At 42.4% G+C, this 26,515-nt stretch overlaps 2 protein-coding genes across 3 annotated transcripts; one reads left to right on the forward strand and one right to left on the reverse strand.

The window, feature by feature from the left end:
• Nucleotides 1-305: 305 nt before the first annotated feature.
• On the forward strand, nucleotides 306-6,688 carry angptl4 (angiopoietin-like 4). The gene is made up of 7 exons (XM_080033494.1): nucleotides 306-925; nucleotides 1,774-1,884; nucleotides 2,001-2,094; nucleotides 4,349-4,462; nucleotides 4,621-4,716; nucleotides 4,965-5,249; nucleotides 5,372-6,688. Exons 1-7 carry the CDS (start codon nucleotides 410-412, stop codon nucleotides 5,554-5,556), a joined length of 1,401 nt encoding a protein of 466 aa, XP_079889620.1. The 5' UTR covers nucleotides 306-409; the 3' UTR covers nucleotides 5,557-6,688.
• Nucleotides 6,689-9,538: 2,850 nt separating this feature from the next.
• On the reverse strand, nucleotides 9,539-26,181 carry LOC307255052 (dipeptidyl peptidase 9-like). Of its 2 annotated transcripts, none has more exons than XM_080033652.1 (21): nucleotides 26,070-26,181; nucleotides 24,740-24,830; nucleotides 24,322-24,560; nucleotides 24,077-24,189; nucleotides 22,391-22,564; nucleotides 20,671-20,839; nucleotides 20,304-20,414; nucleotides 19,977-20,105; nucleotides 19,823-19,884; nucleotides 19,633-19,733; nucleotides 19,289-19,466; nucleotides 18,432-18,591; nucleotides 18,249-18,328; nucleotides 17,439-17,591; nucleotides 15,146-15,281; nucleotides 14,068-14,213; nucleotides 13,805-13,951; nucleotides 13,524-13,676; nucleotides 12,955-13,097; nucleotides 12,132-12,243; nucleotides 9,539-10,368 (listed from the first exon to the last, which is right to left on the reverse strand). In XM_080033652.1, the coding sequence occupies exons 2-21, from the start codon at nucleotides 24,793-24,795 to the stop codon at nucleotides 10,276-10,278; spliced, it is 2,655 nt and encodes an 884-aa protein (XP_079889778.1). In that variant the 5' UTR covers nucleotides 24,796-24,830; nucleotides 26,070-26,181; the 3' UTR covers nucleotides 9,539-10,275. The 2 variants fall into 2 exon arrangements, with proteins under 2 accessions (XP_079889778.1, XP_079889777.1); XM_080033651.1 differs by having other exon boundaries at nucleotides 20,671-20,842.
• Between the last annotated feature and the right edge of the window lie 334 nt (nucleotides 26,182-26,515).

The raw sequence follows: 26,515 nt of genomic DNA on the forward strand, positions 1-26,515 counted from the left end.
AATTGAGATTCCAACTGTTCGGTTTTCCCCAGCAGATAATAGTCCCTGTCTCCACTGAGCAGAGATGAAAGATAATCTTTTTGTTGTATCATGTCCCTGCTCTACTATACGCCTCAGTCGAATAGGTACTCTTGCCTCAGTCCGACACGATAGGTGGAGGAGGAGGGACTGACAGAAACCTGAGAGTTAACTGCACCCCTCCCTCCCCTAGGCTGGCCAATGACAGCCCGTTTACAGCTGAGACTTGAGGGCTGTGCAACTATATAAAATGCTTGCTGTGGATAATCCGCCAGGAGCCTAGCTCTGAAATTTAACTCAAGAAGACAGGGCAGGGCACTGTACACTTCTATACAACAAGAAAACACACCATCGACAGCAGCAGCTTCCAAGTTAAAGGACATCTGCAGCAATGAAGACAACACTGGCAACTCTGACTCTGTGCATGGTGGCGCTCATGGCAACGGGCTTCCCTTTCGACAGGAAAGGGGGCTCGCCCTCGGGCAGCGCTGCCAGGGAGAAGCGTGTACAGTACGCGGGGTGGGACGATGTCAATGTCCTCGCCCACGGCCTGCTGCAGCTGGGACAGGGGCTGAAGGAGCACGTGGACAAAACCAAAATGCAGATGAGGGACATCGCCGGCAAGCTCAAGGTCTTCAACCGCACGGTGAGCGAGCTGGGTAAGGAGGGTCAAAAGCTGCGCGCCGAGGGCGAGGCCCTGAAGGCACGCGCCCAGGGGCTGGAGGACCGAGAGGGACACCTGCTGAACGTCACGGCCGAACTCCGGGACAAGGCGGAGGAGACGCAGCACGAGAGGAGAGCGATGAGCGAGAGGATGAGCAGGCTGGAGGAGAGGGTGGACAGCATGCTGCAGGGAGACGAGAACGCCGCCGGTGCCAAGAACAGCAGTGATGCTCGCAGCATCCAGGTGAGAATGCTATAGAGTTTCTGTCTTTGGTGCGTGTTTTTGGGGTGATGACCATTTGTTTGGGACAGAAGCATGCTAAGATAAGGATAGTCATAGTTGGGAGGAGGCTTTTCATTGTATGTAAATGTACTTGTTACTTTGAGACATTACCATTCACAACCACAAAGTACACCATGGTGTTACAGACTAGTGCAGCAGATGGTTTAACTTAAGTGGATGTACAGTGTGCACGGACAGTTGGCTTTTATGGTGGGGCGCTTTTTTCCTCATGCGCTAAAAGGCACTAAATCGAAATACACAGAGGACAAGCAGTGTGGGTGGCGGTTGGGTGGGTATAGTTGAGTGGAGTGTAATATAGTGTTGGTCTGCACTGCATGGAGGAAGAACGTGCAGTACGTGCATGGAAACGCTCAAAAGTCTTCCAGACAAAGGGAGCAGCACATCAGCTTCAATAATGTGTGAATCATTTTCCCAGCTGTAGCATTTCATAACTTGGAGAGCATTTTGGCATATGAGCTTATGACACATATCACTGAAGGGGATTATGGGAGTTGTTCTTTCTTTAGGGCTCCGGTTCCAAAGTAATAATGTGAACCTCATATGATGCTCTATAGTGGGACGGAAAATCCCGCGCGATGAGGGAGTTAGGCCTACATAAGCACAGCACAGTTTAGTGTAAGAGGGAAAAAAATGCTTACATGGAGGGGTGGAAATGTGTTTGGTGTGTTAATAATTTCTTATGTTTCTTTGGTGATGCACCATGGACGCATTTTACGCACAGACAGTGAGTAATAATAAATGTGATACAATGCTTTAAATGTGGTACCTTTGTGTCATTTTTCTATTAGCTGATGCTGGAGGGTCAGAACAAACGCATTGACGATCTGATTGAGCGGATCAGACTCCAACAGGAGAAGCTTGACAAGCAAAATGTGCGCATCAGGACGCTGCAAAGCCAGGTGAGGAAGCGTTACATTCATCGGCTCGCAAACAAAAGTTTCTGCACTCAGATCATACTAAGCCTATATCTTATATATTTTTTTCAATCTCATCATTGATTTATAACTTTTTCCAGGTGCAACAGACCCGACAGAAAACGTCACCGCGGAGCACCAACATGGACGATTCCTTGCAAAGTAGCGCAGCAGAGCAACAAGACTCCCCAGTGGGTAAGTAAAGCCAGAACACGTCCAAAATCCCCTCCTTGAACTGTCTTAACATAAGTCGACTGGACACGATCTGACACCCAATGTGGCCGGCCATCTGTGTAAGAAGAGGTTATAAAGAAGCTTACATCACTAGCAATTAAAATCAAGGAGTAAATGATGGCTCCAGCGTGCAGCCACGCCAAGCAGCTGCTGCTCCCATCTGAGCTGCACTGTGACTGGACCAGCAGACATAATGGATGCTTTCATCCGCACTGTACTGGACTGGATGCATATTAAAGGAACTGTTGAGACAAACTTTGTCAAGTAAGACAAACATCTTTACTGAGGATGTGTTTGGTCTGAAATCTGAATGAAATTACTGAAATAGTGAATTTGCATAATAAATTAGATTCATAATAATGAGATAAATTGAAAACTAAATTCAGGGTCAATTCTCTGTTTTTCACAAGGGCAGGATGAGAACTAGTGGAGAGGAGAACATGGCTGAGGCAACAGTTGGGATCAGACTAAAACACAATAACACCTCAGTGCTCTGACATCAGCAAGATTAAAGGAATGAGGAAAGAAAGAAACTTGTTTCACTCCTCTGGCAAGGTTTCAACTGGGGGAGAGTTCACCGGTCTCTGAGAGCATTCAGTCAGGGTCACACCAGCTCAACGGGATTACTCAATGATGATCATTTGGCAGGGGGGTGGGGGGTAGACTAGGGGAACCTGGAGAAGGCAAGGCTTTGTACAAATCCAGCATGCAATGTTCCTCGGATTACTGTACTAGCCAAGAAAAAATAATAATAAAAAAGGCTGAGGGAAAATGAGGGGGAAATGAGGAAAAAAGGTGGTCTATAATTATCTGTGAACTTTGTACAGACATCCTCCGATGTTAGGAATTAGGAAGACACCCCTCCTTCCTTTTTAGGACATCCCACCTTTTTTGTGTAAAACAAAAAAAAGTGTACATCCCTCAAGAATGAGCAACCTTTCCCCTAGATCTGTCAGGGAGTCAGACATCCCTCCTCCTCCTCCTACTTCTCCTCTTCAGCTCCCCTCTCCTCTCCTCCCCCATCCCAACAAACAAACCCCCATACACCTCCACGTCCCCCTTCTCTCCCATTGTAATGAATGAGAAGTGTGCCAAAGTTCAGGACAACCCCTGACCCTTCAGGCAAACCTCAGCCTCGAGCTGGCCCTGCGTAGACTTGTTACGGACAAATTAGCTTTTGTGGTCAGCTGGTGTGCTCCCATTGAAACAATATGCAGACGAAGATCCAGCTAAAAAAATCAAATACATTTATAAAAAAATACATATATAATTTCTGGGGATGTAAAGACATTAAAATAGCATCACATGACTATGTCTTCTGTGATATATAAGGATTACTGGAGGGCTGCTATTAGTCTTGTGCCTTATTAGGCTCCCATTGGCTACGGGGGTCCCTGCCTTTATGTCACTTTATCCCACCGCCATGCTCTGATCACTCCCTGTGCATGCAGTGGCCATGCACTCCTACGTCACCAGCTGGCTGCTGTGCATGTGAGGGAGCTGTGACAAGCCAGAGAGGAGGGGGTTCAGAGACAGGGTGTGTGGGGGAAGACTGTTGAGGAATGTAAAGGCTGTAGTGTTTAAGTCAATAGCCTGGAAGGAAAAGCAGCCGTGAAGAGGGACCTGTGCTTGGGAACTGAGAGAAAGGTCATATTTATGATCGAAAATCTCTCTCTCTCTCTCTCTCTCTCTCTCTCTCTCTCTCTCTCTCTCTCTCTCTCTCTCTCTCTCTCTCTCTCTCTCTCTCTCTTGTTAGGGAGAGGTCAAAGGCTCTATCAGGTGTACATTTGTATCTCCAGAATTGCTGATAAGCTCACTCGGATATAGTCGGCTCTTGCAGCGCAGTGAAACCAGATAAACGTTGGAGGAGCTATATTTACGAATGCCGGGTGGTGTAAACAAGTTCAGATTCAAGAAAACACTCCTTCAAATAACACACATGCAAGAATACTCTAATAATAATCTAAAAAAGCGTCAGAACAGGAATCATGTACAAGAAAGGTGATATTTCTATGGCTCTACTGTATGTGACCAAGCAAACTAAAACTAAATGATCTGCTTGTCCATTACAGTAACAGTGCCAACTTCAGGGGTTCATATTCAGATAAAATGTGTCATGTATAAATAGCATAGCCAACAGTGAAGTGGATCATTTAATGATGCCCTACAGAGTTGTGAGTCCTAACATCCCTGTTTTTCTTTGTGATTCTTCTAGAGATTGCATCAGACTGCCATGAGCTGTTCCTGAGAGGACAGACCACCAGCGGGGTCTACACTATCCAGCCCATCAATGCAGAGCCCTTTAAAGTCTTCTGCGAGATGACAACTGGTAGGTGAAGCATATGTTGCCATTTGTTTCCTACTCAGTTCACATCTGGCAAACAATTATCAGAAGTTAGCAATTGTCTGCAATCTGTCAGAAATATTAAGAAATTCAAAATCATGCTACACTTTTTCTGATCAAGCTTTTTCTGTCTTTCCATCCAGATGGCGGATGGACGGTGATCCAAAGGCGCCAAGATGGCTCAGTGGACTTTGACCAACAATGGCAGGCCTACGAGAAGGGCTTTGGCAGCCTGAATGGTAAATGCTCTTTTGACTTTGAACTCACTCTCACTGACCGCGCCGACTTGACAGGTGCTATAGCTGGCTTGTCCAGGGTCAAATAAGTTCACATACCGTTACTGTCTTTTTACTACCACTGCATTAGAGAGCGGGAGCTGGCCTCCCAAAATCATTTTGTCACCTTCACGCTTGAGATAACTCAAAGGCAAAAACAGCTCTGGGCGGTTTTCTCACAGTTTTTCTGCGTTCCTTGTCTTCTTTTTTAGGAGAGTTCTGGTTGGGTCTGGAAAACATCCACGCCATTGCTAAGGACGGTGGCTACATCATGGACATCAAGCTCTCTGACTGGAGTGATGACCTAGCAACGGTTCGTCTCCCCTTCCGTCTGGGCGGACACCAAACCAAATACACGCTCCAAATTGAGAACACCAGCGCTCTCAGCACCTTGGAGAGTTCCCTGGGGACCGACGCCACTTCCGGCCTGCCGTTTTCCACCAGCGACCAAGACAACGACCAGAAAAACGACACCAACTGCGCCAAGCATCTCTCTGGTGAGTTGTAAATGACAATTATATCGATAAATGCCTCCATTTGTATATTTCCCAGTTTTCCAATTTGGGACACACCTTGAAGGCAGCACCTAACCTGAAACTGTCCTTTGTCATCTTCTTAGGCGGCTGGTGGTTCAGCAACTGCGGTCACTCCAACCTCAACGGTAAATACTTCCAGAGCCCGCCCCCAAAACAGCGGCACCAGAGGAAGCAGGGCATCTTCTGGAAGACCTGGAGGGGCCGCTACTACCCTCTCAAGTACAGCACCATGATGATCGCTCCCGCTGCCATCCAAAACAAGTCATAAAGTATTGACAGAGACAACAAAAAAAATGTATACAAAAGATTTTGGACACTTCTTTCTTTTGTTGGTGCTTAGTTGAAGAGGTAGAGGTTTCCATTTTCCCTGGTTGTCTCCCTGTAAGGAGAAACTCATACCAGAGACCAGGCCTTCCAAATAGAAGCGAAAAGGAATTCACATTAAATGAGTTCCAGGTTTCCACTGCTCTGTTCCTCTGAGAGACGAGCAGATTCCTCCCCCTGCACATAGAGCCACAGATGGTTAAAGAGACAAAACTGAAACGGTTGCAGTGGAAAATATTCTGTTGAACCGTTGCAGTTGATTCCATATGTTGGCAAGGAGCAGGGGCCCCTAGTCAGGAGAACGTTATAGCGCGAGTCCCGGCCTGTGCGTTTTGCTCACAAAGGTTTTTCAACAAGTCTACACTCATCTCCTGCCATGTCTGTGTGGGTGGTTGCTGTTTGTAGCAGGTAAACAGCACTGTCTGCTCTAAAGACAGCCTAAGAGCTGCTTGTAAAGGATGCATGTAGGAGGGAAATGTGGGCCGATTTAAGCAAGCCTTTTAGATCCAATGGTGCGGACCAAATGGTGACTTCATTAAAACAAAGTCATTTTTCCACATGAAGAAGAGGAGATTAGTGTTCAAAAGCATTATGTAAAGTTATAAATCACTGTAAACTAGGATTACGATACAAATACTCTGTTAAGACTGATATTAGAGAACAGTCCGTGGGGCACTGAAAACCATTTCAGCCTTTTGCAGTATATTTGTGAATCACACAAAGCATATTCTTCGCTGACACTTTTTTGTGGAGATTTATATGATAAGTCACATTGACTTTCTTTTAAGATGTGAGTTTATTGTACATAGTGTTTGAAGGAATGACGTCTGTCTTTTCAGAAATATAATTGTTACTGTCTTTGTTGTGACACTATCGGTTTCCGTGACTTGAGAGTTTGTGATTGTAGATGTTCCCTTTCTTATTTAAATGCTGTAAAGAATCAATATATAGATATATTTTTTTTCTGGTGCTGCTTGTTTGTAATTTATATTGTCTTTGTTGTGGTTACCACATGTAAAATTGTTTTTTAAGAGAAAATAACCATTTGGCCACAATGAGCCAATAAAATTGATTTAAACTAATACTGCCTTTTGTCTGTGTATTATGTGACACTTAGAAGTTGCAACAAATTCAACTAAAGGTCGTTTCCTAGCACCAAACATTCAACTGAAAACGGAGCTACAACACAAATATTTCATAAAAAAAAATTCAATAATATGATAATATCATATTGTGAATGGCCAATGAACTACAGTTATGTAGATAGGGTCTCGCAGCTTTTTTTATACGAATTACAGATTCTTCATATGAAATCCAAGGTTATTAGCCTGAAATGGAAAAATTAAACAATTTCCCCATTTGCTTGCCATTAGTGGTGAAAAAATTTAAATTTCATCAAAAAAAATTCTCAGCTCAATTTGAGAGTTAAGAGAAAACATTTCAAAGGAGTTCCATGTTCATTGTGGTTTTCTGGGTAAAACTATCTAGATTTGTCTTTAAAATATGTTTATTCCATCTATTAAAAATGAATAGGATTTCTAACTCTTAATTCAACTTAAAACATGTACGTTTTACCAATCCAACCAAACCTGTCTGGACAGAGAGACTTTCTCTAGAAACCACCTTTAGGCCTAAACCCAAACAGTCAAACTAAACATGTGGCAGGTCTCCTGTAGGCTATCTTGAAGAACACCTTAATCATGTAACCTGGAAGCAAACTTCAGGAGCTTGGAGGTGTCAGCTTTGATTTCTCACTGCACCACACCCTGCTTCCTTGTCGGGCTCTTAATGGGCTTCACCTGTACTGATCCTCCCAGCACTGACAACTATTCCGGGTTCAACCTCTGAAACAGTTTATCAGATGAGTGTGTGTGCCCTGAGCTGACCTCTCTCTCCTCAGGGTGGAAGTCAAATCCTGACTGTCTGTGACCAGTAGGTGATTAAAACCACGATGAGAGCACTTGTTACCTGCAACATAGAACATAGCATTTGACTTACTCAACAGACCTTGTGGTAAAACTGTTGTAGTGGAACAATCATAATCACCTGTACTTTTAAATACAATAAATGTAGCTGCCAGTAGTTTACTGTGCAGCTTATTTATACAGCACAGTACCGTACAAACGTTTACAATAATTAACTGTCATTATAAATTGCAGTAGGTACACTGTAGAACTACAGTAAATAGCAGGTTAATGTAGCTGCCAGCTCTTTAATTTGTTACAGTGTAGGCTACTATTTTTAATATAAATACAGAACAAGCGTCCCTCATGATTCACATTTGAGTTATTTTAAAAGAATGATAGTAGTAGACTTAGTCATACGATTTCTTGCTGAGAGATAGATTAGAAAACACTAGTTCTGCAAAAAGCATGGAAACAGCTAGCCGGGCTCTGTCCAGAAGTACCAAGGACTTGTAAAAATCAGCCAAGCAGCAACTCTTAAGCTATGTTGTTAAATCTGTCCAAAAACAGAAATGTAGAAGCGAGGAGAAGTTGTGGTTGTATGAGGGTTACGTTTTGACTTTTCTTTGGTTGGGAGCAATTGCCAGGCTTTCAGTAGAGGCTCCGGGAAGTGACTGGCACTGCTCCCTGACAAGACATGTGAAAGCATCCTGTCCATAACCCCCCTATAGCCAAATTTTCATATAAACACTGTTTGTGTGGACGTATAAAAGCAATGAGATTTAATAAAGTGCTGGCAGACAGATTTGGTTACTTTTGGATAGAGCCAGGATGCTTTGATTACCTTAAGGTAAACAAGGCCAACTGTAGCTTCATGTTTACCATAAATAAATTAAAGTGGTAGCAGCCTTCTCCTCAAACACCCTGCATTTCCACAACATAAAAAAATAATTTTACCATAGGCTACATTTAGCATAAACTGTGCATGGTACATTTTATATGCAATTTTATTATGTGTAATAGTGCTCGCATTTAATTGTCAATTGTAGTATGTATCTTATCAATCTTTCTATCTTTTGGATGCCATGACCTATCTGGTGCTCCTGCTTGGTGATGGTTCATACTGTGGCTGTCCAACAGGCCTTTGTGCTGACGTAGTAATTTTAAATAAGGGTGGAAGACGGGCAGAAGACTCCATTATCTAAACAAAGTGGTGTTATCAGATCAAGGTCAGGCATCAATCGCGTGTGAAGGGTACCCATTATGAAAAAGTTACCATGGCAACTGTCCACAAAGGAAGGGGGCAGAAGGGCAGACATCTGCTAGATCACTTGTGCAAGGTCTGGAGTGATTGAAAGCCCTTGTTGCTCTTGCAGCGGTGGCGAGTCGTGGTCAGGTGCAGCAAACGGGATGACATGAGGGGAGAGGGGGGAACTTAATAAAGGCTTAAATAAGACAACCTGGCTTTATCCCCCTCGACAAAACAGCAAAAACATAACACACAATACTTGTAGCTACTTGAATAAGAAGACTGCATTAAAAGAGCATGTGATTGATTCATACATTTATTCATTATCATGTACAAATTGTATTCCGGTGGTACAAAGCTGTTTAAGACTCCAGTGCTCACCCTCCTGTTGTCTTTATTGCAGTAAAAAAACGAAATACCAGCATGATTAAGAGTCAAGAGGTACTTTGGCAAATATAAATTATGTGTTAAGAAGGCAAGCAGACATCTTGAGCAATGCAAATGTGAGAGGAGAGACAACGGCGCAAAAATATCAATGAGCAGCTTCTGTCAGCACTCATTAAAAAAAAGGAATAAAAATCCATAAAATGTTTTATTTTAAACAACACACACACTTAAAACAAGCGGACAGAGGAAGAGTCTTGGGTTTCTTCCTTTCTTCATAAATGCACAAACTGCAAGGTACAGACTCGGTATGTATGGGTATTGCAATTCTGTGTAGGTGAGTGTGAGTGTCTATGCATGAAATAATGTATTTTTACGTGTGTGTGTGTGTGTGTGTGTGTGTGTGTGTGTGTGTGTGTGTGTGTGTGTGTGTGTGTGTGTGTGTGTGTGTGTGTGTGTGTGTGTGTGTGTGTGTGTGTGTGTGTGTGTGTGTGTGTGTGTGTGTGTGTGTGTGTGTGTGTGTGTGTGTGTGCGTATGTATGTAAAGTGTGGGAGCTCAGGCCTGCGAACATGTGTATAGATTCCATTTCATATCTGTGAACTGTAACCCTGACTCAAGTGAATAAAAAAGGTGGCGCAAAGGTGCGGTGGGGAAAACGACAACATAACATTTGGCAAAAACCATCATGGCTGCAGAGATGAGGACGTGGGTGAGCGATGAGTCAATGTGACACAGCCTGCAAATATTTCTCCATATGTCCTTGTCTTTGTTCAGCTTTCAGGGTGAGACACCAAATCTCTGTACTCGTAAACCATACCCCAGACTGTACACAGGGAAGGAGGGAGGAGACAGAACAAGTGAGCAATAGAACAAGAGACAGACGGAGCGAAAGGAGGGAAGGTATAGTGGAGAAGTAACATTACTAGTTCATAGGAGAAAGTGGCGTGTGGCTGCAGAGTGTCTGATAGTCTCTTGATGATGGGGTGAACAGTTGGGAGACGGGGGGGTTTGGGGATGGGGAGGTTCTGGGAAGGGAGGGGAGGGGAGAGATAGGTTGTGTGTTAGAGGGGATAGAGGAGGACATACTGGGGTATCTAGACTTCACTTTCCCCCCGTCATCTCATTTCAGAGGTATTGTTGTAGAAAGTGCAGGAGCATTATCTCGTAGTGCTCTCCAGACTCAGGGCAGCGGATACTGTGTCGCTCGTTGGGGTATACCTGCAAAAGTGGAACAGGGTATGGAAAAATCTGTCATTTTTACAGCCTCTAGAGACCTGGTCTAAAATAGGAAAAATAAATATATGATATCAAAGTTGTGTGTCTCATAAGCTTTTACAAAGATCTGATTGGAAATATATGTTCATAAATATGATAAAACAGCTTTTTACTGTCTAGACCAGGGGTGTCAAACTCTGGCCCGCGGGCCAAATCTGGCCCGTTTCAATATTTAATCTGGCCCGCGAACAAATTCGGCAATTCCATTCAATTTGGCCCCCCAAAAAAAAAAAAAAAAAAAAAATCATGATTTTTTTTTTTTTTTTTCTCATGTGGAGCCTGTGCCATATTGGCACGTCGCACACGCTCCCAACCGTTAGGACACTCGCATAGCTTACCACTAGGAATGTCTGCTGAAAGTTCCACAGCTCAGGATTTTAAGGCATGAATTGATGAATTTGCATTGAAGAAAAGATGTCAGTTTTCTAATGGCTGTAAATAGGCCAATCTATGGGGCTAAATAGCATGCTAATATGATGATTGATTGTGTCAACTGTCTAAGGATGAATGCTAACATTATCTGGTTTCTAACTTTTGCCTGAAGTTACAATATAGCTCACTAACTAGATAGATACCCGCTGATAGCCCACCCCTTTTGTTTCCAATGGTGGCTTTGCATTTCATTACCAATGTAAAGTGTCATAAATAGTTAACACTGGTGCTGGGTCATGATTCCTATAAAAAAATTAAATTTAAAAACGTGATATGTTTTGAATGTGCAGAAAGTTTTGAAAAATCCAAGAGAAAACATATTGTGGCTCAATCCAGGATGCCTGAGAGCCTTACTGCATTATAGTCCTTTATAATTGTTTCACCAGGAACCTGAATGTTGTCTTTTCCTTTACAAAAATAAAGACATTTCCACAATAAATTGACGCAGAAAAGGCACAGAAAACCAACACAGAAAAATCCACCAGAATACAGGAAATTAAGTGTTTGACGCACAAAAATTTCTGGGGGAGCACCCCCATACCCCCCACATATAATTTGTCCCCCAAAATATGTAAACAAAATCTAGCCTATGCCTCGTATGTACGCAGGTTATATACCTAGATATGTTGTTTGAGTTTTGGATTAAAAAGAAGGCATGTCAGTAAGCGACATGTCTGGCCCTTCGTGTGATTATCATGTCGTAATTCGGCCCTTTGTGAAAATGAGTTTGACACCCCTGGTCTAGACAGTTTGACAGGACTGTGTGGGCATGGCTGTATCAAACCGTCTCCATGGCAAGGAGCTGCCGTGATTGGTTCAAAATACCTATTTCATAATAAGAACCAGAACATAGCCGCCTCATCTAAACAAAATGTCTGTAAAGGTTATCAAACTTAAATGACAATATTTTTCATTTGGATTGATAAATATGCCCAAACTGTTTTCAGATGCTTACTATCACGCAACTAACTCCCCAAATTACATAGTTAGAATGATTTGTGGATTTGGGTTTAGAGGGGCTTTAATATATATAATCCTGATTCCTGATCGGTGTATCTATTGTATTTCACTAAAATTAAACATTACCAAGGTCTAAGCCAATCTAATCAATCATATACTTCATCACCAAGGCATTCTCACAATAAAAAGTTTTGTAAATAATGTCAATTTAGTATGACATAATTTAGATTTGCATTCACATTTACATGAGGGATTTTCATATGGCAACTTGAGAAAGATGTGTTAGTGAGTGGAATACGACTTGTGGCACTAACCTGAAGCTGGTAGGGCTTCCCAGCACGGATTATCTGTGACACTAAGAAATTGGTGTGGAAAAAGTGCACATTCTCATCTAGAAATCCATGGAGAATCAGCAAACGGTTGGGCCTGGAATGACAAGGATAATATGGTGACAATATGACGCGAAACAACACGATAATTCCTGACATAAATGACATTTGGCCTAATAGTGAAAGCTCTTAAACCATTCCTTCTTGGTTTAACACAGGAAAAGCCCCCAGTGAAAGACATTACCAAAGAAATTCAGAAAATCTGCAAATTGACTTCAGCATCCAAGAGGAATGCTGCAACATGCTGTTTGTCAGACCCTAAGGGTTTCCTCAGTCCTAGAACACTGAGGCTTGATTAAGACGGTCAACTCAAAACCCTACTTCAGCGTTGCAGGATTTAATCACTGCTTATAAACAGTAAATAGACCTGATCTGTTTTTAATTTTCAAGTGGCAATGGAAGGATCACTTAACCGCATACCTGAAAGTGCATCAAAAATACCAGCCACACAGTCAGGCATGGACAAAACGTTCTTACAATCTAAAAGGCTCAAAGTTCATAAGTCACAAGGATGAGAATGACCCCTAATACACACATAGATGTTAAAGGAATGGCGTCCCCATGTGCAAAGCAGAACGACCAAATTGTCCTCAGGTAGAATACATAAATGTGGCACTGACTTTCGAAGAATATGATGGTAGGCATGACATGACAGGAAAAATTGGAAGTGCCTTGTAGTGAAATATTTCCAGCAAAATTTTCAAGCGCTACATGTTAATTGCCTGCTTGTACAAAAATGTGTACTGACTCGCTTGGCAGCTTGTCCACGTGCAGTGCCACAGAGCCTTCTTCATAGCCCTGCTGGTTGTTCTCAGGCACATCCATGTAACGCTCTGTGTAGCCTGTGTCGTAGGCCATCCACACGGTCACCGGGGCACCTGCAATAGCCAACTAGCAGGGGTGGCACAATGGGGTAGGGAGGAAGACAAAGTCATATGAAGAAATCAAAAATAATTATCTTATTGTGGAACCTCAAAAGATTATAGCACATATTTGAAAAATAAAAACACACAATCGGTACAAAAATGTAACTTTCAATCCTTCTAGCACATCTTGAATCTACAAACATCCTTACCAAAAGAACACCATTATCTAATAAATTGTACAATACGGACACCCTGTGGATGCAAGTGGCAACTACATCAACCCCCAAGTTCAGCGTTGAGACTTCATGCTTTACATGCTGATACATGATACAGACTATGGTATGCATTCAGATGTATTGCTAAACGAGACAGCAGAGAACGCTCACTGATAGAAAGCAAGTGTATGTTTCAATGATAAAAGAAGGGCTAAGGGACAAAAGAGGCTCCTAACCTTGAAGATATTGGGCCGCTGAATGAGGCCCATGAGAGAGAGGAAGCCGCCGTAGGACCAGCCGTGAATGGCCACACGGCTCAGGTCCACAAACTTAAATTTTTCAGACACATACTGCAGTCCCTCCACCTGGTCTTCAATCTCCACCTGGCCCTGAAGACACACCAGGCAAAGTAAGTATGTTAGTGAACCTGGCAATTGTGCATCATTTCATCTATGGTATTATGTATATTTTTTAAATGCTCCTAATGAATTGTTCATTTATCAAACTCTGACATCACCATTTTATTTTTTAGCGCTCCCTCAAATTCCAGGCCCCTTTGACAGGAACCCCTCCCATCAATGACAACCACAGCGTAACCCAGAGAGGCCAGCGTGTTCAGACGGAGGTACTTCATCCCCTTGAAGGAGTTGTTAACCAGCTGAACCTGAAGACACACACACACAAAATGTTTTTTTTTTTTTTATTATTATCTGCACAGTGATTGCAACTCAAAGTGACTCAAAGCAAGATACCAATATTGGGCTGAATATTTCCACCAACCTGTGGGCCTCCATACACGAAGAGGACAGTCGGGTGTTTCCTCCCAGGCTGCAGGTTGTGAGGCTTGTAAACCATCCCATAAAGTTGGAAGCCCGACTTCCCCGGAAAGTCAAAAATCTCAGGCGGATTGTAATCTCCTGGGCAACCTGGAAGACATTTTAAAAACATGGGATTGAGTGGAACTAGACCTAAAACAATACTCTGCAACCTGTACCACTTTTCCCTCTTACAACAGACATTCTAATTCTGTAACTGTTCAGCTCCCTGGTAGTTTAGCTGAATTTCGGGAGCCTAATTCTTCTATTTCAAATTGGGTGTTTTACAGAACATCTGTAGGTGGAGAGTCGGGCTGTGTTAGGGTGGCAGTTACCCTGTGACCCCTACACTTCTGCCATAGCAGAAAAGCTCATGAACGCACAACCTATCAAAAAAGAATTATCATCTCGGGCGCGCTCGTGGTGTAGTGGTTAGAGCGGCCCTGCAGATGTAGCAGTACGGTTATTTGCAGGGTTTAAAATCTGAATTAAAGTTTTGAATTCAATTGATTTTACACAATGTGTTATCAATATAGTGTGTTGTGATGTATGGAGATCACCCAGATTGTACACAGCAACTTGTTTTTGAGCTCTGTTTTACATTTTGAGTAAAACATGTGGTATAACGCAATGTATCTCAATATATCTTAGCATAACCCGTGCATCGTGATGCGTATCTTATCGTGGAGTCACTGCCAATATACAGCCCTAGTCTGGAGGACAATTATTCTACATCTAACGGACTGTCCTTGATCTAATCAAAGCCAGACCTCAACTTTCCCCCAGAGAATCGGCTGTATTGATTGTTGTTGTTGACACTTGGGCGACCTTCACACTTGGCCAGACTGCTTTCTAACATTTTACGACACGATTACCGAGCTGTGATTGTGTTGTTATCTCTGATAAGTGTGTGCATGGTGTCTTCGCTGTCGTGTAAACATGGCCTAAAAAAGAAAGCTGCTCGAAGTCAAACACGTGAATTCAAACTGCGTGGTGAATCACCAAAATAAACAGACTTCACTGTTACAGAACACCCTGTTTACCTGGTGATTCCATCATGCTGGCCCAGAACTCAGGTACCATGTGTAGTGGGTCACCTTCTGAGCTGTTCAGTTTGTAGACGTGAACGCACGGAGGCGTACTAACATTGCTGTAGTGGCTGACAAAAAAGTCAAAGTTCTGTAGAGAGAGAGAGAGAGAGAGAGAGAGAGAGAGAGAGAGAGAGAGAGAGAGAGAGAGAGAGAGAGAGAGAGGGGTGAAAAATATTATGGATATAAAGAATAATGTACAAAATAGACAAGGGACCTAAAGTATGTAATAAACAAGCAACAACAAGTGAGGAATTGAAATGCTCGGCAAAGACGGGATGTAGTTACAACGCTGAACCCTATATTACAAGGATTGTGTGTTACGAAGCCCAAAATGAGCTACTGTGGGTGTAACACCCTGCTGACAGCCAGAGAACATCTATCCCATGAACTACAAACTATCCAACCAATCTCTTTCCTCGGGTTTTCAAGGGTCATCTATCTGTTCTTGTTCTTCAACCATCTCTAATCTGCCTTACCACCTGCATTGTCTGTGTTACCCCAGCAGTCTGTCAGGTGTAAATCCTTTGTTCTAAATTAGTTCTATTTCAAATCAAAATATAAAACGTTGCATATATACATCTGTGGCCAAAAGTTTTGAGAATGTCACAAATATTAATTTTCACAAAGTCTGCTGCTTCAGTTTTTATAATGTCAATTTGCATATACTCCAGAATGTAATGAGGAGTGATCAGCTCAACTGCAATTAATTGCAAAGTCCCTCTTTGCCTTGAAGATGAACTTCATCAAAAACTTCAAGGAGAAAGGTTGTTGCCAAACAGGCTCCAGGGCACCCAAGAAAGTCCAGCAAGCGCCAGGACCGTCTCCTAAAGTTGATTCAGCTGCGGGATCGGGCTGCCACCAGCACAGAGCTTGCTCAGGAATGGCAGCAGGTAGGTGAGAGTGCATCTGCACGCACAGTGAGGCAAATACTTTTGGAGGAAGGCCTGGTGTCAAGAAGGGCAGCAAAGAAGCCACTTCTCTCCAGAAAAAACATCAGGGACAGACTGATATTCTGCAAAAGGTACAGGAATTGGACTGCTGAGGACTGGGGTTAAGTCATTTTCTCTGATGAATCCCCTTTCCGATTGTTTGGGGCATCTGGAAAAAATGTTGTTCGGAGAAGACGAGGTGAGCCCTACCATCAGTCCTGTCTCGTGCCAACAGTAAAGCATCCTGAGACCATTCATGTGTGGGGTTGCTTCTCAGTCAAGGGAGTGGGCTCGCTCACAATCTTGCCTAAAAACACAGCCAATAAAGAATGGTACCAGAACGTCCTCCAAGAGCAACTTCTCCCAACCATCCAAGAGCAGTTTGGTGATGAACAATGCCTTTTCCAGCATGATGGAGCACCTTGCCATGAAGCAAAAGTAATAACTAAATGGCTAGGGGAACAAAACATAAAGATTTTGGGTCCAGGGCCAGGAAACTCCCCAGATCTTAATCCCATTGAGAATGTGTGGTCAATCCTCAAGAGGCGGGTGGACAAACAAAAACCCACAAATTCTGACAAACTCAAAGCATTGATTATGCAAGAATGGACTGCCATCAATCAGGATTTGGTCCAGAAGTTGATTGACAGCATGCCAGGGAGAATTGCAGAGGTCTTGAAAAAGAAGGGTCAACACTGCACATATTGACTTGTTGCATGAACTCAGTGTAATTGTCAATAAAAGCTTTTGATACTTATGAAATGCTTGTAATTATATTTCAGTATACCATAGACACATCTGACGAAAATACCTAAAAACCTTGAAGCAGCAGACCCTGTGAAAATGTAATATTTGTGTCATTCTCAAAACTTTTGGCCACTACTGTAGACATTAAAAGTGGAGTCAGTGATTCTAGAGAATGCTTGTTATCAAAATTACTTTGTCAAAATCATTGAATATCTCCTCACGATCCTGTGTGTTCGCTGAAATAAATCTAAACTAGTTTAAATTGCCTAGGCTGTGTTTTAACACTGGATTTTTTTCAGCACACTCACAGTACCTACACCCTGAGGAGATATTCACGGATTTTGACAAATTGATTTAGACAACCAGCGTTCTCCAGAATCACTGACTACGCCTTTAAATTCACAGTAATTAAAAAGCTTGTCAAGAAAGGAATATCCATAAGCAAAATGTCTTTGCTGGATTAGTTATGAATATGAACAGACAAGCAGCTGAGTAAATATGTGAATGGATTAATGAAATGTGTGTGTATGTATTTAGAGGAAGTAGGAAAACAAATTAATGCTTTTTACCTGACTAACAGAGCAGCTATGAGAGAAGCCAGGCTTAGTTAATCTGACCACATCACCGGGTGAGTCATAGCTGACCACATAGAGGTGGTGCTCCAGAGGGGTGTCTCTGGTTCCCTGAAAGTACACCAACCTCGATGACTCATTCACCCAGATCTGGCAAATGAGAGAGGAGAGAGAAACATGAGACAATAGCAGTGAGGCCAAAGCATGATACTGTAAGCCAAGTATTAAGAAGAGAAGATCAATTTCATTGGCGCTACTGAAAAAAGAAATCAACATTCTGTTTTATATATTTTTTTAAAATCTAAAATTCTGTTCAGTCATTAAGTGTAAGACCCGTGACTGTTTTGGTCTCTGTATTCTGGTACAATTGAACTCAGATTTAAGTTTAAAGGGTTAAAGACTTTAACTTTAACCAGACTAGGAGAGGAATTTTTAATTTCTTATCCCAATTTTTAAGAAGATACAAATGCCAAAACAAATTTTTAGTGCAGACTGAAGGCATACATCCGGTAAAACAAGTAAGAAGTGATGGTGACTGAGGTACAGGTCTTTTAGAATGTCAACAGAGAAAACACTAAGTTTGTGCTGAGATGCATGCTTCAGGCATTTAAGCCGGGTCGTTCATCTGATGTTAATACCCCGAGAGTCAGATATTTGAGCTCATAGTCATTGTTTCATTTCCAGTTCAATGGGTTGGGGTACAAAGACAATAACGAACTATATCTAACTGTTCAAATACTTTCTGAAAACATTCTGTATATCTGCTGGGTGAATTTATGTATTCCACACCAACAGACTTTTTCTAACCTTGGAACCATGTCTTGCCAGCACTTCCCATTCTCCACTGGTCAATGTAACCTCCTCGTTGATTGCACATTTGAAGTCTCCTGCAGTAAACATAAACAGAACGGTTTTACGTCATACTCCGATGTAAAACTGTGATTATGTGACTATTTGATAGGATCATTTTAGTCCGATCATTTATCTTACCCTCTATGTGTTGGTAGTCGTCTGCCCACTGGTAGCAGCCAGGTTGTAACAGGGATGTGATTTTATACAGATGGCTGTAACCCGTTTTAGATTCGTTGACCCAAATGAAAGTAAACTCGTCATCTGTTGTTTGAATAAAAGGATAGAATATATCGTGAACCTGTGGAAAAAGAAAAACTGTCAGTTACTGAAACCCTACAGCGGAAAAACCTTTCAGAACCATAACAATTATGGCTGGTTTCCACCGAGCAGCACGGTTCGGTTCCGCACGGCATGGGTAGCCTGGGCACAGTAACCCTAGATATGGCTTGCGTTTCCCCTGCCAACCTTTCTCTTTACTTGTTTATGTCGGACAGCGATGGCAGCGGTTAGAATATATACCCTCTACAGGTCAGAGCCGTTAAAGGGCGCTGGCTGCAGCAGCTACGCAACTATCGGGACATTGTAGCAGCGGGACAGTGTAGCCCGCTGATTAATTCAATGAAGAGGAAAAGTGGCACACAATTAACAAAGAGCTGTGCACAGACATTTTTCACTTAACGCAAAACTCTTGCCGAGGTGACACAGCGGTTTATCTCTTGCACGGAAATTGTGATTCTGTCGACCGATCAACAGACTGCAGTGCATTTGGGATGGCTTGGTACCCCAACGTAAGAGTGACAAAAATTGTTGCGGCACGGTTCGCTGATTTTGGTATCCTTTCCAACTTTTGATAGTGGAAACCCAAAACAATGCGTGCCGAGCCGCATCGAACAAAAACTGCACCTCTTAGTGAAAATGAGGCTATAGTGAATTAAAAAAAAAACAATGATTTTGGTTTTAAAGCAAAGAGGACATCATGGAGAAAAAAAACCTACGTTAATCCAGACGTCGGTGGTCTCTTCGTAGATTATGTACGGCTGCGTGTTATTGGGAATGGCCACCAGACTCTCCTGCCTCTGAGCTGGGTCGTCTGTCACAGGGATGAAGAGGGCTGGAGGCAGCAGGACCAGCTGGAGCTTTCTCTGACTGCGGTCTAGAAGCACTGCCCAACCACTAGAGGGGCAAAGAGGAGAACAAAATCTAATTAATGCTTCATACAGCATGACCCAAAACATGCCACTACAAGAGAAAAAACAGGTTGTATACCATCTGGTGGTTTATTTTGAGCAGGACACCATCATTGAGTCTACAGAAACAAAGCTTTGACCGTAACACTCACTATTTGCCATCACTCGTCCATCCCACTCTGGCGATGTATTCGGTCCCAGGAAACAAGGAGGTGAAGGGGACAGCTAGTTCTTTATCCTGCGTGCTCACAATCTGTAAGTGTGCAACCACACACATTTAGGAACACCTTATTATCATTTTGGAGAAGACAAAAAGACAAGATAAGATGGTGAAATACTCACTCTTCCTTGATGATCTGTTGTGATCTCTGCCAGTTTAAGGGTTGCCAGGGGATTTTTGCTACCTGTAAATACAAAGAAATAGGGGAAATGGAAAATTAATGAAATGGCCAATAAAAGTCACTGTGTTCCAAGCCTGTGTGTGGGATACACTGACCTGTACGGGGATATCTGTATGCGTCGGCCTTCCGCTCCTCCAGTGCCGGAGACGGAACATGAATAATCTCTACCTCGGTTTCATCCACCTCTTCATATAGCAGGTACACCGTTTTACCTCCAGTAGGGTCTAACAGTGGGGGGAAAAGCACGTATTTGAGGCAAGTCTATAAAGAAAACAGCATATGCAACCTAATTATAACACGTTTCAGATCCTATGGTTAATAAAGAAATCGGAATTTTTACAACATTACATGGAATGATAAAACATTACATAGTAACATTGTCTCTGAGTTAGTTGTGTTCCTCAAGCTACCGAACAGCTGACCTTCCACTGCAGAGGGACTCCACCAGTAGCCGGTGAAACGGTCAAACTCTTCTTGGATGACAAACGTTGCTACACCTGCAGACTTGGGGTCCTCCTTAACACTATCTACACCTGATGAAGAATGTGCTTCATTAAGAACAAAAAGTTCACGACCATGTGACTGGAATATTGCAAATAATACCATACACTTTTGTCTTTAAGAATAAGATGAAAGATGAAAATGGCATCTCAATGCCCTTTTGTGAAAATGTTATTATGATAAGTCAAATAAAAGATATACAAGATATTTAAATATCTGAAGCTTTTTATGGCATAACTTTTAATTTCCTACTAAATCAAGTCAAATGAAACCCAGAGCCTTTCAGACCTTTGTGGCAGAAGGTGAGTCTCCTCTCCTCGCCGGTCTTAATGTGGGCTATCCACAGGTCGTTATTGTTGATGAAGGCTATGAAGTCGGGGTCTCCAGGGCAGATCTTGGGGTCCATGCGGGTCCCTGAGCACTGGGTCTTGATCTCCACTGGCTTTACAGGAGCAGACTGCTAAAACCAACATAAACAATCTTAGTCAAGCAGAAAGGGGGAAAAAAAGGGATTTATTCTTCTGGATGCAAAGATTATTTGGAGAGACATGTTTGATGCAAACATTGTCTCAAATAGAGACATTTCTCAGACATGAAAAAGGAGAGTGCGCACAGTGAGGTCCGTACTTAAAGATTTTGCAAAATCGAGCCAGCAGCTGTGTCCTGATGTTTCAAAATAAAAGTGGTTTCTTCAAATATTTAACCGTCCAAATGACAGCCCTATATGGACACGCTCACTTAAAAAAAAAATATCTACGTTTAAAGAGATCCTATTATACTAGTTTTCTGGTCTTAATTTCTTGTTAAAAACTGCTATAGAGCAAGCTGACACGAATCACATCACAAAAAACTATGTAGATTTTCGGGACACTCTTCCTCTTACCCTAGCGAGCACAGCATTATCTCTCTACACACTGCTTTGAGCTTCTCCGCCCCTCCCCCCTGCTGCAAACCCCACTCCGTTGTGATTGGTTACCTTCCTTCCAACAGCGGGAAATTTTCAGGAAGGTAGGGGCATGCAGCCGGAGCTTGCCTGAGCGGCAGCATTACCATACATGGAAACATTTTAGTGCTCTGCACAGCCACCCCAGACCATCAGCAGGGAATACGTCGAAATGCATGTACGTAATTATTTGATACTCTAGTATGGTTAAACATGACTATAAATCATTATAACAACGTTTATAGGTCATAAAAGTCGAAAAGTATCATAGGTCCTCTTTAACAATTTCAGTTTCAGCCTTTATTTTCATTGTGTAACTTGTACAACAAAATTGGGGTGGTGCTCACCACCCACAGTGCAAAATAAAGCAGTGTTGTAATGTTCCCAATAAAGAAAAAATACTTTTTTCGATATGTTTATCAACTCCTCCGATCTCCTCTCCAAATATTGTATGTAATCGCATGCATTGCACATAAATGGGTTAAAGTATTGAAGATTCTAAGACTCCCGCAAGACGCATTTTGTACCTATGTGACAGCCTTAAAACCTTCATCATGTGTTTCTAAGAAATAGGATTAATAGAAATGTTAAATTGTATGTAACACAAAAGCCCAAAAATCATCAACTTGGTGTTAAGAGCATAACATCTGAAGCCTTAACCAAGGACCAAAACTTATATAGACACTGTGTGTTGAGCATGGCTCCACTAGCAGATCAGTATTTAAAAAACATTTAATACAAACATTAAAATGTATACAGTAGACAACAGCATTACAAACACTATAACTACTACTACTGATACAAACAAACATAATAAAGGAGAACATTTGCAGCTTGGAACAAGCAAACTCTGGAGGTTTTCTTCATTGATACACAGCAGCAGCACAGCTCTTTCTAGCAGATGCTCGATAACACATTTCCTATCTGTAAATTGCTGTTGAGTGACAGCACACACCACACGGCTGCACTGCAGAATTTTGTACTGGCCGACTTTTACCTGGCTTTGCATTAAATACAGAGTAGCTTTGAATTCCAAATTGAAGAAATGAATAGCAGGCTACTCACAATGAAACCATTGTTGCCTCCATCCTGACAGTAGAAGAGGCTATTGCTGGCCTGGAAGAGGAACAGGCCCGTCTGGGCGTGGTAGTCATAGGACGTGATGCCAAATGCTCCGAGACGTTTACGCTCTCTCAGCAACTCCTCCTCTCGAGAGTACGCCCCCTGGTGCGGTGTAGCCTAAGAGATCCGACAGGAAATCAGATTACACAGACAACATTAGAATAAACAGAAGAGATTTGAGTATACAAGTTTGCATAACTGGACGCTGAATATTACACCGAATATAAAACGACCCGACTTTTTACGACCTATTCCCAGGGGGAAACCCCTTATTATAATTGGCCCAATAGGCCCTGCGCCATGTGTCACCGCTGCATGTAACAATATTGCATTGGTGATGCATTTTTTTTTATCAATGTAGCGAGTTATTATTTAAGTGCAGGCAGAGCTTTTTTTTGTCAGCACTCCCTTCTGAGAATATGTATCTGCGGCTGCCTGTAGCGTAGGCTACTTCAACAGCGGGTCTCCACACTGTTGATCCGTCTGGACAACGTTAGCCTGCATGCTTAGGATCCAACTGGCCGGCTGGTTTGAACTCATTTGATTGTCTTTTTTATATTTTACGAGTTTACTCCTTAATTCAAACCGCATATCGCATCAGCTCACGTGATGAGAAACATAATCAGACTCCGTTTTTTTCTCTCTCTCTTCCTCTCTCTCTCTCTATTCCCACTCCTATCCTCAAAAAAATAAAAAAATGCATATGCCTAAAATAGATAGCAGATTTTTTTGCAAGTTAAATGTGAAATAGACTAATAAGAGATAACAATAAATATGAGATATTTTTATATATTTTCATTGTGACACTGACACCTGTGTCAATTAAATAGGTTGCGGTTGTGGTGGGAAAAAATAGACTATAACTAATTGCAAACCTATATAGGCCTAATAATAATAAAAAGCTACTTTCTGCAAGTGATGTTGAGCTTGCGCTCTCAGCTGTGCCAGAGCATTCACCGTTGCTAGGGAAACCAGCTACCGTCGCAGCCCGATGCAGCAGTGTGAACTGCCAGTCAGGCTTGTTGTGAGCATGTGCAGCATTTTCAAGTTTGCGTCTCGTTGTGTGGTGAATCTTTGTTCTGAACTGGGCTAAGTACCTGCTCAGTGCCGTGAGTGAGAGAACGTTCCCTTACAGAACGTTATTGGCCACGCCCACACCACCCTGCAAAATGTTCTAGACAGCAAAAAAGCTGTTTTTTAGACTAAATTTTATAATATCTATGAAAATTAATTTTTAATTGGATGACTGTAAACAGCTTATAGAGAAACCCAACATTAATGTCATATATTTATGTCTGTGGGTTGCCACGGCCTTTAAGTTTTAGTGTACTCATTCTTGCAGTATCATTACTGTGAAATATATCTGACATTCCGACACATATCTCACACATTCAAGTAAGGATAAAATAACCATACAATGGTTGTTCGGTACAAGCATTCCTCTCTTTAAAAACGCTGTACTACAGCACCATCATGGATTGTTTACCTCAGTGAAACTTGCATCAAAGTAAAACTCAAGAAAAATGCTTCCGTCAATGTATAAACGGGGCTGCTCAACAAATGTGAGACAAATGACCGTGTGCTGTTTGGTATTGGCACTGCACAAACAGGAAGAGGGGAGGAATTCACCTGGAAGTGATCCAGCATCTGTTTCCATGACAACACTAAGAGGGCCTCTTTCCTGATCTTCTTGGGGATTTCTGAGTAGAGTAACGAGTTCTCTCTGCTTCCATAAGGCATTCCTGGCAGGCACACAGAGAACAGAGGCAACTTCATCAACAACACATAAAACAACTTTCAACAGCGTGGTTTACACAGAGAATACAAATCAGGAGCTGATGTAGGGGTAATCTTTGTGGCATCCGTAAACTCACCGAGGTAGTACAGCCGGTGAGAGTGCGGCCCATTCTCGTCCTTCTTCTGCACAAACTGGAAGTCATGGGGAGCCTTGTTGGCGATCATGCCCGAGTACTTCCTGCTGCAGTGGATGATGTCACGGAGGCCCTCCCAAGAGTGTTTCTCAACAAAGAACTGAGATGGGACGTCCTCCATCTCCACCACCTCTGTGCTGTCCGAAAGGCCGTCCAAAGCCGTCATGCTCACGGTCACACAGCTGGATGATGAGATTAAAAATAAGATGAAAAGAGTCGCAGAAGCCCAGGCCCACCAGTGCTTTTGCATTCCTTGAGTGGAATTGCTTAAAACATTTTTCATCCAGCTCCCCAAGCATCAAGGCAGTTAAAGCGGATATACTGTATATATAAAAACTGTTTTTTTTAAAGTATACTGTACCTTTTCCAGATACCTTCTTTATTGTCACAATGTTTGAGCTTCTTGACTCTATGCATTCACCGGTCAACACGCCTCACTCCAATTATGTAACCTGTGAACAGAGTACACAACTAAGATCACCCAGAAGTCCTGAATACAAATGTAATAAATAAGAGTTAACCATGGTGACACAAGCTGTACAGCACTTCCTCATTATGACAGCTACAAATGAGCTGCACTGGGTGGATAGTTTTACATTTTCTTCGGTTAGATCAGTGAGTCCTCAACACAGGCTCCCAAAGCATACTGACTCAGAAACAGGGAGTGACAATTATGGCTTTTTCATTTCTCCTGTTGTGAACACAAAAAACTGCTGATAAGGCTTTCAATCAGCTGAAGGTGAAACACAGGGCGCATGGAATATCTGACATTCCTCCCTTTAGCCTTCTGTGTTTGGTCAGGGATTAGTATGACAAAGAGCAGTGGGAAAAATCATAGTTGTTATGCACTGTTATGGGAGTTGTAGCACACTTGCCTGATTGTGTGAGATACCTTAAATGTGTATAGAAGTAACAATAAGCAAACACCACAATACCTCAGCTATGCCCTGAAGGGTCAATTCGACAATAACCAGTAATCATGAATTAAGCTGTCATATGGTACCTACTCCCTACTGAGGATGTCTATATAAGGAGTGGATCAATGAATGGAGATTTGCTAATATGTGGATATCATGATCTGACTACTGTGGTACCCACGTAGGTCTATACCACTGTATGTATTCTGCTAAAACAAAAAACCTCCCGTGACCATTAAACCTAAAATTAACCTGGCCTCGGTGTTGTGGTAAAAACTGTATACAATAGAATGCGACATACCGCTATACATGACAAGGCCCCATTTGGCTCAGTGGGTTACTTAAAAAGGTCCTTATAAGAATGGGTAACAAGCTGAAACATTAAAATAATTGTATCGTTAACAGTGAGCTAGCCTACGATCTTTGTTCTCGGATTTCACCTAACGTTACTCGGTCTCAATGGGGAAAACACCGGCAATTTGATTTATGGTAACGGTTTAAACGGCAAAAGCCTTAGTACCATTTAGCAATTAATTACAACACCCCAAGCTCTTATAAAAGGACCGTCAGCAGCCAGTGTCTGTGTTCAGAAATCTTGCTTAGCTACAATTTGACATGACAGCTCTACTCTGTCATTTTCGCTCTGAAGCTAACTGTCGTTAGCTTAGCTACAAGCAAGCTAGCCGCCAGCTAGCGGTTGCTGGTATTTCCGTAAAAACAGAGGCTCAGACGATCGTACGGACGAAACAAGCGGAAATTAAGGGGAATACTTACCAATCAGGCCACTGTTTCTTTAACCACGTTTTAGACTGTTAGCTTGGTGTCAATAAACAGATTGTGCAACTGCTAGAGGTTGCATCCATGGCCCAGAGTGGCCACAAACAGAATGTAACGGAAAGAGGAGGAACCTTAGCCATGGAGGTGGAGGACACACCGGGACTCTTTCAGGGCAGCACCGTCAGTGACGGTCACTGTTGCAGGCTTTATATGCCCATGGTTCCACGATGTGTCGCCGGGCAGTACATCAAGACTTATTAATTTAAACATTTAACACTCATCGCGCATCAGTCCGTGACGACTCCTGCAAATTAAGTTAGACGTAATCATCCATCCTAAATTACCACTGAGAAAATAAAGCTTGAACCGTAGATATGTTGCCCTAAACGTTTTCAGTGGTTTCCCCATCAAACCAACCAATATTTAATTTTCTGGCGTTTTTC

This window comes from Ammodytes marinus (genome assembly GCF_949987685.1).
Source record: "Ammodytes marinus genome assembly, chromosome: 9".
Taxonomy (NCBI): domain Eukaryota; kingdom Metazoa; phylum Chordata; class Actinopteri; order Uranoscopiformes; family Ammodytidae; genus Ammodytes; species Ammodytes marinus.

Bases quoted from the DNA above. Each gene is read 5' to 3' on its own strand.
- angptl4 (XM_080033494.1), top strand. From the start codon at position 410: ATGAAGACAACACTGGCAACTCTGACTCTGTGCATGGTGGCGCTCATG. The intron at 1,885-2,000 runs GTGAGGAAGCGT...AACTTTTTCCAG, and splicing joins TCAGGACGCTGCAAAGCCAG to GTGCAACAGACCCGACAGAA. The intron at 2,095-4,348 runs GTAAGTAAAGCC...TGATTCTTCTAG, and splicing joins GCAACAAGACTCCCCAGTGG to AGATTGCATCAGACTGCCAT.
- LOC307255052 (XM_080033651.1), bottom strand. From the start codon at position 24,795: ATGCATAGAGTCAAGAAGCTCAAACATTGTGACAATAAAGAAGGTATC. The intron at 15,282-17,438 runs GTAAAAAGCATT...CTCTCTCTACAG, and splicing joins ATAGCTGCTCTGTTAGTCAG to AACTTTGACTTTTTTGTCAG. The intron at 13,098-13,523 runs GTTAGGAGCCTC...CACCCCTGCTAG, and splicing joins AGCGGCCCAATATCTTCAAG to TTGGCTATTGCAGGTGCCCC.